Source organism: Oncorhynchus tshawytscha, linkage group LG20 (assembly GCF_018296145.1).
Source record: "Oncorhynchus tshawytscha isolate Ot180627B linkage group LG20, Otsh_v2.0, whole genome shotgun sequence".
Classification (NCBI taxonomy): Eukaryota; Metazoa; Chordata; class Actinopteri; order Salmoniformes; family Salmonidae; genus Oncorhynchus; species Oncorhynchus tshawytscha.
The window spans coordinates 23,589,445-23,606,883 of record NC_056448.1 but is presented as its reverse complement, the minus strand read 5'-3'; the positions used below and the strand labels follow the sequence as shown (position 1 = coordinate 23,606,883).

Sequence of the window (17,439 nt, the reverse complement as noted above, 5' to 3'; positions counted from 1 at the left end):
AAGTGGATATAAAATTCCATGCGTAACACTTGTATCTTTTAGCAATGTTTATTATGAGTATTTCTATAAATTGATGTGGCTCTCTGCAAAATCACTGGATGTTTTGGAACTACTGAACATAATGCGCCAATGTAAACTCTGATTTTTGGATATAAATATGAACTTTACCGAACAAAACATACATGTGTTGTGTAACATGAAGTCTTATGAGTGTCATCTGATGAAGATCATCAAAATTTTCATTCATTTTATCTCTATTTGTGCTTTTTGTGACTCCTCTTTTTGGCTGGGAAAAATGGCTGTGTTTTTCTGTGACTTGGCTCTGACCTAACATAATTGTTTGGTGTGCTTTTGTCGTAAAGCCTTTTTTGTAATCGGACACTCTGGCTGGATTTACAACAAGTGTATCTTTAAAATGGTGTAAAATACATGTATGTTTGAGGAATTTTAATTTTGGGATTTCTGTTGTTTTTGAAATTGGCGCCCTGCAGTTTCACTGGCTGTTGACGAGGTGGGACGCTAGCGGTTTTAAGTATGTGTCTTCATCATTTGTTCGTACAGCACTGATGAAGGCATAAGGCTGAAATGTATACTCCGTTTTAGTTAAATGTTATATTAACTTGCACTTTCACATTTTGTATTCTTTTGAGCATGAATTAAATTAAAACCTGTTGCGACTCTAGGGGCAGTATTTAAATTTTTGGAAAAGAAACGTTATTTTGTCAGGACAAGATGCTAGAATATGCATATCATTGACAGCTTTGGATAGAAAACACTCTAACGTTTCCAAAACTGTAAAGATATTGTCTGTGAGTATAACAGAAATGATGTTGCAGGCGAAAGCCTGAGAAAAATCCAATCCGGAAGTGCCCCATATTTTGAAAGCATTGCATTCCAATGAGTCCCTATTGAGCTGTGAATATGCTATCAACCAGCTTACGCTTTCTACGTATTCCCCAAGGTGTATACAGCATTGTGACGTAGTTTTACGCATTTATGTTGAAGAATAGCCGTAGGCGGCTACATTGCGTAAGTGGTCACCTGATGGCTCCGAGGGTGACTCTCGCGTAAAATACAGAGGTAGCCATTACTCCAATCGGTCCTACTGAAAAACTAATTGTCCCGACAGATATATTATCGAATAGATATTTGAAAAACACCTTGAGGATTGATTATAAACAACGTTTGCCATGTTTCTGTTGATATTATGGAGCTAATTTGGAATATTTTTCGCTGTTTTCGTGACTGCAATTTCCGGGCGATTTCTCAGCCAAACGTGAAGAACAAACGGAGCTATTTCGCCTACAAAAATAATACTTTGGGAAAAAATGAACTTTGGCTATCTACCTGGGAGTCTCGTGAGTGAAAACATCAGAAGATCATCAAAGGTAAACGATTTAATTTGATTGCTTTTTTGATTTTCGTGACAAGGTTGCCTGCTGCTAGCAAGGCATAATGCTATGCTAGTCTATCGATAAACTTACACAAATGCTTGTCTAGCTTTGGCTGTAAAGCATATTTTGAAAATCTGAGATGACACGGTGATTAACAAAAGGCTAAGCTGTGTTCCAATATATTTCACTTGTGATTTTCATGAATAGGAAGATTTTCTAGGAAGATTTATCTCTGTTGCATTACGCTCCCGGACCCGGGATGGGGAGTCACAAAGTTTTTAAGTATATTTTTGCATCTTGGCCTCCTTGGCTTATTCCTATTCATGGTTTTGAGTACCTTTTGAATATTTTTTCTCCTAGACACCTTCCATTCTAGCCTGATTGCAAACTGTCATACTGGCTTTCTACAATTACGATTAATAGACATTTTCATAGGATCGACACCTTTTTTGTAAGGGAAAGTCAATTGACATTTCAAACTGGAAATGACAAACTTCAGAAGCCTTTTCAAACCTTAAATACACCACAAGTTTTACATTTCCTGTATTGCAGGAAAGTTGTCCTGCAACCGAGTGATCAAATTAAGGTCCTACATCTGTAGATCATCTACATGGATAGCATCTCCTCCTTACATCCAGCCTTGACTTGTATCTCTCCCCTATATCTGCATGTTGAAAGGACATGCACTCCAATAGCTATTTGGACTGGCGACCTTGGCAGTGTCCCAAATGGCACCCTATTTCTTACACTCCCCTCCATATGTATTTGGATAGTGAAGCATGTTTTTAATTATTTGGCTTAAAACTCCAGCTCCTATGGGCCCTGATCAAAAGTAATGCACTATATAGGGAATATGGTGCCATTTTGGACACAGACCGGGGAGGGGTTGAGAAAATGGTTCTGGGGGGGGGGTCCCGCATATTTGGCAGATTAAGGAGGTGGAGAAGCAGAAGTAAGAGTGCAGGTCACCACATGGTCACCCAGGGGTCAGCTGCCTCATTAACTCTGTCCAGACAGTCCTGTTTAATGGACTACACCAACAGGAATGGCATGGGGGATAGGGGGTACTCAGAGTAAGCAAGTGGAAATAAAAGCATTTGGAGTGCTGATGCTAATGTTTTTTGGTGACGGTGCATGTAAAAGCTGAGTGAATAGCTGTAGTTAATGCTAGTGTCGTGGAAATTCTACACAGGTAGCCTAGTGGTTAGAGCGTTGGGCCAGTAACCGAAAGGATGCTGGATCGAATACCCGAGCTGACAAGGTAAAAATCTGTCATTCTGCCTCTGAGCAAGGCAGTTAACCCACTGTTCTCCGGGCACCGTGGATGTTGATTATGGCAGCCCCCCGCACCTCTCTGGTTCAGAGAGGTTGGGTTAAATGTGGGAGACACATTTCAGTTGAACGCATTCAGTTGTACAACTGACTAGGTATCCCCCTTTCTTTCTTTCAATCTTAAATGAATGATTCTTTAGTATCAACATGCTGGGGAGGTTCCAACTAACTCAATACACATGTCGATTCAGGAGCTCTATCAAGGCAGTCCCGTTAGTTCTTATATACAGACAAGTTATTTGCATGATTTAGCTTATTCATCATTCATAATTAATTCATCATTATCGTTTGCTTCATTCATGTGACAGACCAATACCTCATGAGGCTTCTTCTCTCGAAGCTGAGACCTTGACACTGAGATATCCTTTTCAAAACAAGGGTCCGGGCGTACTGCCAAACCTATCTTCACTGATAGTGAAGATTCGTTCAATCAGTCACTTGCATGAACACAGAAATGGGTTATTAGAAAAACGAAGAGAACACAGAAATGCAGTTTTTTTTAAAAGCACAAACAATAAAATGTTCCATCACACTAGAACTTGACTGAGAATGACACAGACTGAGAATGCTATAACGGATTGGGCTCTCTCAGTTTTCTATAGACAGTATAGGATTCCCACAGGATGTAAGATTGAAACATTCCGTCTATCAAATGCACTACAAACTTAAGGTATTCTACAGGTTTTCTCCTGTAGAAGAGTTCTACTTCTAACTACAGAGTATGGCTGAAAAGGGTCTGGTAGTCTATCCAAACCCAACACTTTAAATAGGCTTAAAAGACTGCAGTGATGTGCTCTATTTCTTTAAGATACCTTTTAGGGAACTCACAGAAAATGTAAGAAATGTACACATAGGGATAAAGGATTGGTGAGATTGTGCTCGGTTTCTTTAAGAGAGTATAGGGGCCTATGAGAAATAGAAGAAATGGGGTAGGCACAGGTGATTACATGGCACATTTCCTCTGGTCCCACAAGGTAATGAAACATTTGGAGATGGATCGACTGCGGGAGAGAGAGACAGAAATTCCGAAAGTGACAAGGGAAGGAAAAAAGAGAGGCAGAAAGAAAGACCAAGAGACAAAAGGACAACAGTAGGATAGAAGTCAAACCTGTCTTTAGACCAGACAAAATCATGTCTAAAGGTGACATTTAAGGTACACGTTAGCTGCGTTTGTGAGGCCGGTTGGATTTAATGCCAAATTCTCTAAAACGACATTGAAAGCGGCTTTAGGTAGAGAAATTCAATGCTGTTTAAATGATAAGGATATCTCTGACAAATGCACTCAGATATACTATCATTTGCACATCCTGTCAAAATCCCTTTGACATTCTTACACTTACATGTGAGAATCATCAATTGGTTATGAGAATCAAATAATCCACAAAATTTGGGATTTTAGTACGAGAAGGGAGCTGTACTATTTACTCTATCTATACTGAGTGTACAAAACATTAGGTACACCTTCCTACCATTGAGTTGCATCCTCTTTTGCCCTCAGAAGAGCCTCAATTCGTCAGGGCATGGACTTCACATGGAGTCAAAAGCATTCCACATGGATGCTGGCCCATGTTGACTCCAATACTTCCCACAGTTGTGTCAAGTTAGCTGGATGTCCTTTGGGTGGTGGACCATTCTTGATACACATGGGAAACTGTTGAGTGTGGAAAAACCCAGCAGTCTCGCAGCTCTTGACACACTCAAACCAGTACGCACCTACTACCATACCTCGTTCAGAGGCACTTAAATGTTTTATAATCAAATAAAAGTTCATTTGTCACGTGCACCGAATACAACAGGTGTAGAGACCTTACAGTGAAATGCTTACTTACAGGCTCTAACCAATAGTGTAAAAAAGGTATTAGGTGAACAATAGGTAGGTAAAGAAATAAAACAGTAAAAATACAAGCTATATACAGTAGAGAGGCTACATACAGACACCAGTTAGTCAGGTGGATTGAGGTAGTAGGTACATGTAGATATGGTTAAAGTGACTATGCATGTATGATGAACAGAGAGTAGCAGTAGCGTAAAAGAGGGGTTGGCGGGTGGTGGGTGGGACACAATGCAGATAGCCCGGTTAGCCAATGTGTGGGAGCACTGGTTGGTCGGCCCAATTGAGGTAGTATGTACATGAATGTATAGTTAAAGTGACTATGCATATATCATAAACTGAGAGTAGCAGCAGCGTAAAAAAAGGGGTTGGCGGAGGCTCACAATGCAAATAGTCTGGGTAGCCATTTGATTACCTGTTCAGGAGTCTTATGGCTTGGGGGTAAAAACTGTTGAGAAGCCTTTTTGTCCTAGACTTGGCACTCCGGTACCGCTTGCCATGTGGTAGTAGAGAGAACAGTCTATGACTGGGGAGGCTGGGGTCTTTGACCATTTTAGGGCCTTACTCTGACATCGCCTGGTGTAGAGGTCTTGGATGGCAGGCAGTGTTGCCCCAGTGATGTACACACTACCCTCTGTAGTGCCTTGCGGTCAGAGGCCGAGCAATTGCCGCACCAGGCAGTGATGCAACCAGTCAGGATGCTCTCGATGTTGCAGCTGTAGATCCTTTTGAGGATCTCAGGACCCATGCCAAATCTTTTTAGTTTCCTAAGGGGTAATAGGCTTTGTCGTGCCCTCTTCACGACTGTCTTCGTGTGTTTGGACCATTCTAGTTATCTTGTCCATTCACCCTCTGAATGACACAGATACCCAATCCATGTCTAAAAAAAAATATTTATTTAACCAGTCTCCTCCCCGTCATGTACACTGATTGAAGTGGATTTAACAGATGATATCAATAAGGGATCATAGCTTTCACCTGGATTCACCTGGTCAGTCTATGTCATGGAAAAACATGTTCCTAATGTTTTGTACTCAGTGTATTTTCCGGAAATAACAGTATTTTCCTTGGCTGCTCTTTGTGGATTGACTGGTTGTGTGATGAGAGTGTGGGTGGGATGTGTGGTGTAAAGAGGGAGGCCTGTGATTGGTGGAGGATTGTGTGGAGACACAGTAGCTTCCTTCTTTCATTTCACACAGTTTGAGAGTAATAGGAAAAAACACCACAGAGAAGAATGAGATACAGCAGGAGAGAAAGACAGAAAATGGAGAGAGGAAAGGAAGAAAGGGGTGTGACAAACTTCTATGAGGAAGGAGAGAGGGGTAGAGCGAGACACAGGTAGATATATCAACAAAACAAGAGGGAGAGGGAGCATTTTGGGGACCCCACAGAGACACTGAGCAAAAAGGCAATTTACAGTAGACTGGAATATTCTGGTCCTTTTTTCTCCTCAGTCTTTGAGGCCTCCGTGACACATCTCCGCTAACAGAGATGATGATAGTTCCTGGGGGAAATCTTTACAGCACATATATTGGTTAGTCTTCTTTTCATCTGCCTCCTGACATGGTTTAATTTTATGATCTCTTTCATTATGTGTCTGTTATATGTCGATGTTTATCGATCCATAAATATATCCATTATGCTTCAGCTCAGGTTGAACAGACAAATTGAGGATGCGGGGGATTTCTCATGACACTATCTAGTCCTGATCATAAGTGAGAGATGTTTTATACAGTCACACTTCCATCAGTATAATAAAGCAGTAAACCTTCAGTACGCTGTCCACGGACCTGAAATGTACATTAGACCTACTCTTTCTCATCTCTCCCGCTCTCCCTCTCTCACATACACACAGGCACACGTCGGCACAACCTTACTCCTTCTGACCGTAGAACCCAATCACCACCATACTGCCTCTAACACCAACCATGGGAGGAAAAGGAGTACGGTAGCAGAGAAATCTGGTAATCTACAGTACAAGTAAAAATGTTGGTTTCTTAGGGATCTCAGTGTCAGGTGGGTGAAAATACAGACATTACAGCTGAAACATGGCAACTTTTTAGAGAGGCTGTCTCCTCTCCTGGAAAGCTACAGCACCAAGCAGACCATCAGTACACGGCTACCCATTTAATTTTAGAGGTACAGGACACCTGATGAATTCCAGGGCCTTGGTTTTACCAGTCTGAATTGTATTTTCTTTTCTTCACAGGTTTATTTTGATAGGGAGTCATGATGAGACCAAGGTCTATTTTACAGATGAGCCCTGTAATTACAAAAATATACACATCAATGCAAAATAGAAAACAAACACATTCTTCATTTTAAAAAAAGGATCTCAATCAGCTGTCTGAAATGCAGAGGCACCAATTCATCCAACTTTCGAGAGTTTTGGAGATTATTCCACAACTAACTTAAAGCTGGTTTACTTAACTCTGTGGAAACAAAATGCATTTCTAGAGTTAGCCATCCATGAGACTGGGTATGGTAACTCATATGTCTAAAGGTTATGAATGATGTTAGGTACAGCAAGAGTTTTTTTAAGGGATAGTTCTGAATTTACTGGAGGGGGGGCGGTCATTAAAAAAAAATGAATCACCCTCCCAACGTTGAAAAGATTTCTACATGACCCTCCCCTTGTACTGTACAAAAATGTGCACGCCCTCCCCCTCATAAAAGTACATCTAAAAAAGTATTACCACCACAAATAATAATAACTATAGCAACCCTGTATTTATAAAATGTGGATATCGACTTGACCACTTCCGCTTGGTTTTGGGTCATATTCGATGCCACGCATGGCTACGGGCCAGAAGTGTGAGGGGTGGGCGACCACCACGAACGAGCTCACTCTCCCTGCCTGTCTCATTACACTGGCGTCATAGTCGGCTGCAGACAATGATCAACTAGAGGGAAAACTGACTTTCCACATTTTGATGCCATATTCATAATTATATAAAATATATGCAACAATTTTCCCCCAAGTATCTATGCCAACTGCATTCTGATTACCGACTTCGAGCACTTCATCATGGTTTATGTTTTCAACACCACAATCAAATAGAGTATATTAATCTCGACAAACAGAAAATACATCCCTCTCTACTCAATATCGAAGGCTTGTCTTGACAATCTCGAAATGTCATTAAACGTATGTGTTTTGTAACAGACTTCTCTTTCCATTCACTGAATGGCCGTTGTGCAGTTTGTATGCTGGAATTATATTAGAGTGGAGTGGATGAACGTGCGGACTTAGACTACAGGAGACTTTTGAAGTAGCCTAATCAGATTAAAACATTGTGACTGGTTGTGTTTATGCCACACATAAAAAAGTAATACATTTGAACATTTAAATGACAAATATTTAGGCTATATTGAAGAGTTCTAGTTTCTAGGTTGAGGAATGGCCGTTTGGATTGGAGGCAGAATGGCGTTAAGCTTTCCTGAATAGCTGGGACTGCTGGGAGCCTAGGCCTATGTGGCTGCTTGCGAGAATGATGAACAGCAACAGACAGCGCATCAGTATCACAAGTAAAAATACAGTCAGACTGTCCTGTACTATGCCTTTCTAAAACGTATAATCTGTCGAGAGTAGATCCACAACTGATCCAAATGGAATGAAACATTCAAATAACAGGACTTTTGCAGAGTGCTGCATCAGATCACCTGGCCTACTCAATCACCCGACCTCAACCCAATTGAGACGGTTTCAAATCAAATCAAAATGTATTTGTCACGTGCCCTGAATACAACAGGTGTAGACCTTACAGTGAAATGCTTACTTACAGGATCTAACCAATAGTGCAAAAAAAGGTATTAGGTGAACAATAGGTAGGTAAAGAAATAAAGCAGTAAAAAGACAGGCTAGAAACAGTAGTGAGGCTATGAAAGTAGCGAAGTTACATACAGACACGGGTTAGTCAGGTTGTGTCACGAATGTGTGTAGAGACGGACCAAGGCGCAGCGGATGTTGAGTTCCACATATTTAATATAAAGTGAAACTTAGCAAGAACAAAACAAATAAATCAATAAACTAACAACAAAACGTGACTACGTGGTGCACATGCACAAAACACAAAATAATATCTCACAAACACAGTTGGGAAAATCAGCTACTTAAATGTGATCCCCAATTAGAGGCAACGATTACCAGCTGCCTCTAGTTGGGAACTAAACCAACAAAACACCTGAAACCAAATGGGAGGGTTAGGGGGTGTGACTAGTGTCGGTGGCGGCTCCGGTGCAGGTCGTATCCCCCCCACCCCCAGACCCCGGATCCGCCCATGGCGCCGGGCTGAACGACGTGCCCAGAATGGGCACCGGCGCTGAGGAAGGCTCTGGCCTAGGAGCGGGACTGGACGCCGTGTCTGGACTGGACACCAGCGCAGCGGAGGGCTCCTGCCATGGAGCTGGACTGGACACCGTGCTTGGACTAGACACCGGTGCAGAGGAAGGCTCCTGCCCTGCGGCAGGACTGGACGCCCTGCCTGGAAACTCCGGACCGTCGCTGGAGGTTCCGGACCATTGACCGTCGCTGGAGGTTCTGGACCGTGGACCGACGCTGGAGGTTCCGGACCGTGGACAGTCTCAGGAGGTTCCGGACTGGGAACCGTCGCCGGAAGCTCTGGAATGTGAATGCGCACTGGAGGCCTTGTGCGTGGAGCCGGTACAGGTGGCACCGGACTGGTGACACGCACTTCAGGGCGAGTGCGGGGAGCTGGCACAGGACGTACCAAACTGGGGAGGCGTACTGGAGGCCTGATGCGTGGGGCCGGCACAGGTGGCACCGGACTGGTGACACACTTCAGGGCGAGTGCGGGGAGGAGGCACAGGATGTACCGGACTGGGGAGGCGTCCTGGAGGCCTGATGCGTGGGGCCGGTACAGGTGGCACCGGACTGGTGACCCGCACTTCAGAGCGAGTGCGGGGAGGTGGCACAGTACGTACCGGACTGGGGAGGCCCACTGAAGGCCAGAAGCGTGGAGCCGGTACAGGTTGCACCAGCCTGCTAACCGGATCCTCTGGTCGGATGTTGAGCAGAACACACTTGCACAACATCTTTCTCATCTCTTTCTCTCCCAAATTCTCCATTGCCTCCTTAACCGTCTCTGGCTCTTCCTGCGGCTCAGCCGCCAGCTCCATCTCCCCCTCCCCTAAAAAACAATCTTGGGGTTTCTGTGGCCATGGTCTGACGACACGCTCCTTCAGATTTTGCCATTCAGGTTCTGGCACTCTCCTCGGCTCGACCGGTCAACCCTTGTGCCCCTACCCACAAAGATCTTGGGGCTGTCTTTGGGCTTTCTGTGGCCGTGAACCCCGGCGTCATTGCTGTCCTCAGGAGAGAATAAAGTAGACGGCACGGGTCAAAATTTAGATTTATGACCCTGTGTCCATGATGACGTATACATGTCCAAATATGGGCCTCCGGCCAGGACATCCTGTTCCTGTGGTCACGTGTTAGAGGGTATGTTATTTTATATCTATATTGCATCCTTTGAAGTTGTCATGCTGATTGATGTCGAGGGACATGGTTGAACTGGGGGTTCTGTGTTTGAACTTTTGAAAGAGTATGGCCCCACACCCCCAGTTTTATTGTCCTTATGGTTGCTATCTATGAAGCGTGTGTGTGTGTGTGTGTGTGTGTGTGTGTGTGTGTGTGTGTGTGTGTGTGTGTGTGAAACAAGGTCAAGTGTGTGTGTGTGTGTGTGTTAGAAACAAGGTCAAGGTGTGTGTGTGTGTGTGTGTGTGTTAGTGTGTGTGTGTGTGTGTGTGTGTGTGTGTGTGTGTGTTAGAAACAAAGTGTGTGTGTGTGTGTGTGTTAGAAACAAAGTGTGTGTGTGTGTGTGTGTGTAGAAACAAGGTCCCTTGGAATTGTGTCCATTTCAAGCTTTCAACAACAATTAAACAGCCATCTAAATAATGTTTCTCAGCCTAACACACTGTTGAGTTCCCTATTTAGTTCTCTTTATATGTACATGCACAGAGCTTCCAGGTGGCTCCAGCCTATGGATGTTTGGTGCATGTACACCGGGGAGATTAGAACCCCCAAAGAAAAGATCCTCAATTTCCAATTGAGGTAGTATGTATGTGAATGTATAGTTAAAGTGACTATGCATATATGATAAACAGAGAGTAGCAGCAGCGTGAAAAGAGGGGTTGGGGGGGCACACAATGCAAATAGTCATGGTAGCCATTTGATTACCTGTTCAGGAGTCTTGTGGCTTGGGGGTAAAAACTGTTGAGAAGCCTTTTTGTCCTAGACTTGGCACTCCGGTACCGCTTGCCATGTGGTAGTAGAGAGAACAGTCTATGACTGGGGTGGCTGGTGTCATGACGTTGCCCTCTTTGCGTACAGCAAGCCCCATCCCCCTCTCCCTGTCTCCTACACCCAGGCTGCTGTGGTCAGAGAGAGGTCGTAAATTCCTGGAGGAGATTATCTCCTCATGGCCACAGTATAGAGACAGAGTGAATTTTCATAGAGAACAAAGGAATTTCTTCCACCTCACAGAACTGGAAAACCAAACCACATTTATGTTCTGGAGAAGGTATAAAAGATCGGTGAAGAACCCAGCTACAAACTGGTCCGTTTGGTACAATTTTGTGAAACTCATGGGAGACAATACGGCCACATTACCATAACGCTGTTTATATAATAGCCTCAGATATGAGGCTTAGATCTAATTGTTGTATAAGATGAATGAGTGAGGATGATACTGTTTGTGAAATTGTGTAATGTGATTTTGGACTGTTTAATGAAGGAAACTCCAATTCCCTTTGGAGTTTAACTAAATCAGAGGACCGCCCATGAGCCGTTATGGTCGGGCATCCTGGGACAGGCCCTTTTCTGCAATTCCCCCACCTTGAATTTCTCAACAGACCATGTTGCTCTCAATTATGAGAGGACAAAGGTTGCAGACCAGACTGCTGAATCTTTTAACCATCGCACGTGGTTCAACTCTTAGACTATCGATACCGACAGAATAAGTACAAGTCTTTGATATTAATTACTAGTCTGCAGCTAGGAATTCTGTCTTCGCGTTCAATGATACCGACAACCGCCAAAACATCTATCCATAACGACATGAATGAATGTCACTCTGAACTATCTATTCTAACCACGACAGAGAGGGCGGACAAACTCTCCAACAGAAACAAACATTTCAACAGAGACCCCGACGACACACTGAGCGTAAATATATATATTGATTGCAATTGTTCCCGAATGAGTGAGCGTTCATGTGCAAAGGATTAGCATTTCAATTGTTATAATTATCAACTGTGTGTTGTCTTATCTCAGTCGTCCCCCAATTCCCTTTTGTACACCAAGCCGCCATGCCGGGCACATTCCCCTATCATTTCTTGTAACCATATTTACTTTGTTTGTTTGTGTGTGCACTTCTGTGATTGTTTAGTTAGTTAATAAATAAATTATTTAAGACAATTGATGTGTGGATGACTCATAGTGAAGACTGGGTTCGTGCAGATAACCAACTATTTACAACGTTTGAAATGAGACTAACGTGAGGTAAAGAAGAATTCAATAATCAGAAGTCTATTGAGCAGATATGAAAATACCTGAAAAGTTAAGAGTGGCTACTTTGAAAAATCTAAAATATATTTTGAGTTGTTTAACACTTTTTTGGTTACTACAGGATTCCATATGTGTTATTTCATAGCTTTGACATCTTCACTATTATTCTACAACGTAAAAAAAATAGTTTGACTGGGACTGTACATACAGTTGAAGTCGGAAGTTTAAATACACCTTAGCCAAAAACATTTAAACAAACGTTTTCACAATTCCTGACATTAAGTCCTAGTAAAAGTTTATTTACAAATGTGAAATGTTTTTATTTCTTTCATCACATCCCAGTAGGTCAGAATATTACATACACGCAATTAGTATTTGGTAGCAGTGGCTTCTTCCATGCTGAGTGGCCTTTCAGGTTATGTCGATATAGGACTCGTTTTACTGTGGATATGATACTTTTGTACCCGTTTCCTCCAGCATCTTCAAGGTCCTTTGCTGTTGTTCTGGGATTGATTTGCACATTTCGCACCAAAGTATGTTCATCTCTAGGAGACAGAACGCGTCTCCTTCCTCAGCGGTATGACGACTGCATGATCCCATGGTGTTTATACTTGCGTACAATTTTTTGTACAGATGAACGTGGTACCTTCAGGCGTTTGGAAATTGCTCCCAGGGATGAACCAGACTTGTGGAGGTCTACAATTATTTTTCTGAGGTCTTGGCTGATTTCTTTTGATTTTCCAATGATGTCAAGTAAAGAGGAACTGAGTTTGAAGGTAGGCCTTGAAATACAGTCACAGGTACACCTCCAATTGTCTCAAATTATGTCAATTAGCCTATCAGAAGTTTAGTGTATGTAAACTTCTGACCCACTGGAATTGTGATACAGTGAATTATAAGTGAAGTAATCTGTCTGTAAACAATTGTTGGAAAAATGACTTGTGTCATGCACAAAGCAGATGTCCTAAATGACTTGCCAAAACTATAGTTTGTCAACAAGAAATGTGTGGAGTGGTTGAAAAACAGTTTTAATGACTCCAATCTAAATGTTTGTAAACTTCCGAGTTCAACTGTATATAGCGACATCACCAATAGATTTGAGCCTTTTGGTATTGTAGCGAACGGCGTGAAAGACAAATCCTATGCATTGTGCCAATAGGGATAACCCACTTGCTGGGAATTGTAATGTGGCTCATATAGCAAGCATATAGCAAGCAATCTGAAGAGGGGCACCCATTATATAGTAAATACAATTTTTATGGCCGCAACAAGATCAATAGGGAGCTTTTTCAGCTGCGTGTCTTGACTCTTTCATGCGCAATGGCTCACCTAGCCTCTCTGCTGCCTATCAGCTATTCCTCCATGCTCTTGTAACGGGAGTCATCGTCTGAAGAAGAGGAATTGGACCAAAGTGCAGCATGGTATGCTTTTTATTGAAACTGAACACTATAACAAAATAACAAAGAGAATAAACAAAACCGAAACAGTCCTGTCAGGTGCAGAAAACACTAAACAGAAAATAACTACCCACAAAGCATAGGTGGGAAAAAGCTACCTAAGTATGGTTCCCAATCAGAGACAACGATAGTCAGCTGTCCCTGATTGAGAACCATACCCGGCCAACCTGGAAATAACAAAACTAGAAAAAGGAACATAGAATGCCCACCCAAATCACACCCTGACCAAACCAAAATAGAGACATAAAGACATAAAAAGCTCTCTAAGGTCAGGCCGTGACAGTTCTTGTGGATTTATATAGAAAGTTGTTGCAGATTTGAATTATTTAATGTGTGGTATGATTGCTAGTTAACCTTTTGCAGATATGGACAAATGATCCACCTATCACTATTGTCATTACGGATAGAGGGCAGGATAAAGTTGACTGTATCCCAAAACACTTTGATAGGGGAGGCGCATGCAAGAAGATGAGGAAATTTGGCTATATGGAAGAAATTATATAGTAAAACCTGCAAAATAGGGAATTTCAACCACTGAAAAAAAGATAGACAACCCTCCCCTCTTTTGGACCAGTCACCCCGCCCCAGTAAATTTCGAACTGTCCCTAAAAGAGCTTTATAAACAAAAAGAAAGCAATGCATCGATCTATGAGACTTCAAAGAGGGCCAACACACTTTCTGATACAGAACGCAGTGATGTGGACTGAACCTGTCGCCCGTAATAAAGCGTAGTGCGCTGTGATAAATGTCACCGCTGATTATGTTAGAGGCTTATGGACACAATGTGACCTTTCTGTGTCTTTATATACTCTGAGAGGCAGGGTCATGTGACACACGCACACGTATTACTACATTACTGTGTAGTGTGTATACACATTGCTGTGTGTTTGGTTTCAGGTAGGCTGTAATAAACAATAATATCCTCTTGGTGAACTTTGGAAAACCTAATAGCTTTACAAAGTCTAAGAGAGATATGCTTCAGGTCTAAACATTTCTTTACCCATTCGACTGTAACTTAAGAGTAATTGGCAGCGCCCAAACTGAATCACTTATGTTGCTCGACACGAAATGTAACTATGAAAACACAGTAAACACAACAAATATATATCTTCTTTAGACATCTCCCTGTACGATCTGAATTTCAAGGAAGAGAGGGAAAAAGCAATCTAATAACAGTACAGTACTTGAATAGAATTTGTAAAGAGGTCCACAAGCAAGGAGTCAAAATTGGTCTGTTAATGTTTCCTCTCCTCGAGCACAAGAAAGCCTCACCACCATGAATTCTTGACATCTCCGTCCGTAACACTTCTCCAACTCCCTCGCTACTTTCAGGTTGATGTTTACCAGCTGAAAAGTCAAAATTGGCTATATCGTAGAAATTCATGAAAATATATTTATTTAAGGCTAGGGTTAGTCATTAGGGTTTGCTGTGTGGTTAAGGTTAGGGTTAAAGCTGCAATATGTAACTTTTTGGGTGAGTTATAGATCTGTCATTTTCATTGAAAGGAAGTCTAAGAAGCGGTGGATCTGTTCTATGTGCTATTTCTATGCTTCCTGTTTAAATATTTTTGTGTCTTCTACTTTCGGTTTTGCACACCAGCTTCAAACAGCTGAAAATACAATATTTTTGGTTATTGAAAATATATTTCACAGTAGTTTTATTTATACATAAACTGAAATTAGGCAAACTATTATAATTTTAGCAACCAGGAAATGGTGGAGGGATTTATGCATAATGTGCCTTTAAGGGTTGGGTTTAACATCAGATTTCATGACTTTGTGGCTGTACCAGCTAGTGACCACTCTGCAGAGGTGCCTCCAGTACATGAGTCATCCCAATAAATGCCAGCCTGCTCACTACTTCCTTATCTCTAAACTGACACGTCATCGCTGAGGAAGTTTCTCACACAGATTTCTATAATTAATGTTTGATAGAAAAAATCACAAATAAACTCCACTTAATTAACATTGGAAAGTGTTGCCGTTGTTTTTAGCCAGTAACTGGGGACTGACTCATACTGACTCATACTAATACGTATTCATGAGATGAATGTAAGTTATGTAAATGCCACCAGGGGGTAGACCATAGGGACAGAGAGTATGCTAAGGAGCAGTGAATGTGGCTGTCAATCATCACAGCACTAAGCTGACCAGTAATCCCACACCACTGCAGGGGAGAGGGCTGGTAATATGAGACACATAAGGGACAGTTCGAAATTTGGTCATACTCTAGGTGTCATAAAAAAATGCACCCCCCTCTTCAACGTTTAAAATATTTCCACATGACCCTCCCCTTGCACTGTAAAATAAATTGCACAACCTCCCCCCTCAAACATAATGATTACCAACACAAATAGCAATAACTGTAGTAAACTTTGTTTATAAATAGGATACTGAGTATGCGCGCAGAAAAGTGTAGTGCATAAAGGAAGTACCAAAGCACCTTAATAGAGGAGGTGCATGCAACCAGATTAGGATATTTGGCTATATGGAAGACATTATATAGTAAAACCTGTAAAATGGGGAAAAGCCATGTGCCCAATAAAAAAAAAATCACACAACCCTCCCAAAAGCAAAACAAATTAGTTAGACAACCTTCCCCACTGTATAAATTGAAACAGAGTCCAATGGGAGACAAGTGCACTAAAGTTTAGCTCAGAATTTCAGTTGCTCAGTAGTGAAATTGTTATTATTAATGAGTTGTCTCTTTGGGAGGGGGTTGTTCAGGGTTCTAACAACATTATTGTTATTATTAATGAGTTGTCTCTTTGGGAGGGGGTTGTTCGGGGTTCTAACAACATTATTGTTATTATTAATGAGTTGTCTCTTTGGGAGGGGTTGTTCGGGGTTCTAACAACATTATTGTTATTATTAATGAGTTGTCTCTTTGGGAGGGGTTGTTCGGGGTTCTAACGACATTATTGTTATTATTAATGAGTTGTCTCTTTGGGAGGGGGTTGTTCAGGGTTCTAACAACATTATTGTTATTATTAATGAGTTGTCTCTTTGGGAGGGGGTTGTTCGGGGTTCTAACGACATTATTGTTATTATTAATGAGTTGTCTCTTTGGGAGGGGGTTGTTCAGGGTTCTAACAACATTATTGTTATTATTAATGAGTTGTCTCTTTGGGAGGGGGTTGTTCAGGGTTCTAACAACATTATTGTTATTATTAATGAGTTGTCTCTTTGGGAGGGGTTGTTCAGGGTTCTAACAACATTATTGTTATTATTAATGAGTTGTCTCTTTGGGAGGGGTTGTTCGGGGTTCTAACAACATTATTGTTATTATTAATGAGTTGTCTCTTTGGGAGGGGGTTATTCAGGGTTCTAACAACATTATTGTTATTATTAATGAGTTGTCTCTTTGGGAGGGGGTTGTTCGGGGTTCTAACAACATTATTGTTATTCATGAACATCGTTGAACTGAGTCTGCTGACTAAGCAGCACACCATGACAGTTGCTTTAGCCCATAATACATCATTAGGGCCCATTTTCCCAGACCACATGGCCTGACCCGGAAAACTCCTGGCCCTACCCATAATCCATCAAATCTGCTATTACAGTGTGTTGAATCGTAATCAACAAGAACCAGGTGCCACTGACCTCTGACCGAAGGTGTTCTCCTTGCGGTGACAGTGAAGGGTGATGACCCTGTGTCCCTCGCTCCTCACATCCTGACTCACTGTCCACAGGACTGGGTCACTGGCCCTCGCCCCCAGGAATGCCACGCCATCCTTCGACTTCACTCTGGAGGAGAGAGAGGGAAGATGTCAGACAACAACATTAAAGGGGACTGATTACTATGTCTGCATCCTAAATGGTCCTGGTCAAAAGTAGTGCACTATATAGGAAAAAGGGTGCCATGGCTTCAATGTGATGTCACTGGTCTAGCATACT

At 42.1% G+C, this 17,439-nt stretch overlaps 1 protein-coding gene across 1 annotated transcript in view; it reads right to left on the bottom strand.

Annotated features, from left to right (window-relative positions):
* The window catches only part of LOC112219947 (transmembrane protein 132C-like), a 117,917-nt gene that overhangs the window by 69,343 nt on the left and 31,135 nt on the right, over positions 1-17,439 (bottom strand). The window contains exon 3 of the mRNA XM_024381438.1: positions 17,146-17,289. Within this exon, the coding sequence (XP_024237206.1) occupies positions 17,146-17,289 (144 nt within the window). The remainder of the gene's footprint in view (positions 1-17,145; positions 17,290-17,439) is intronic.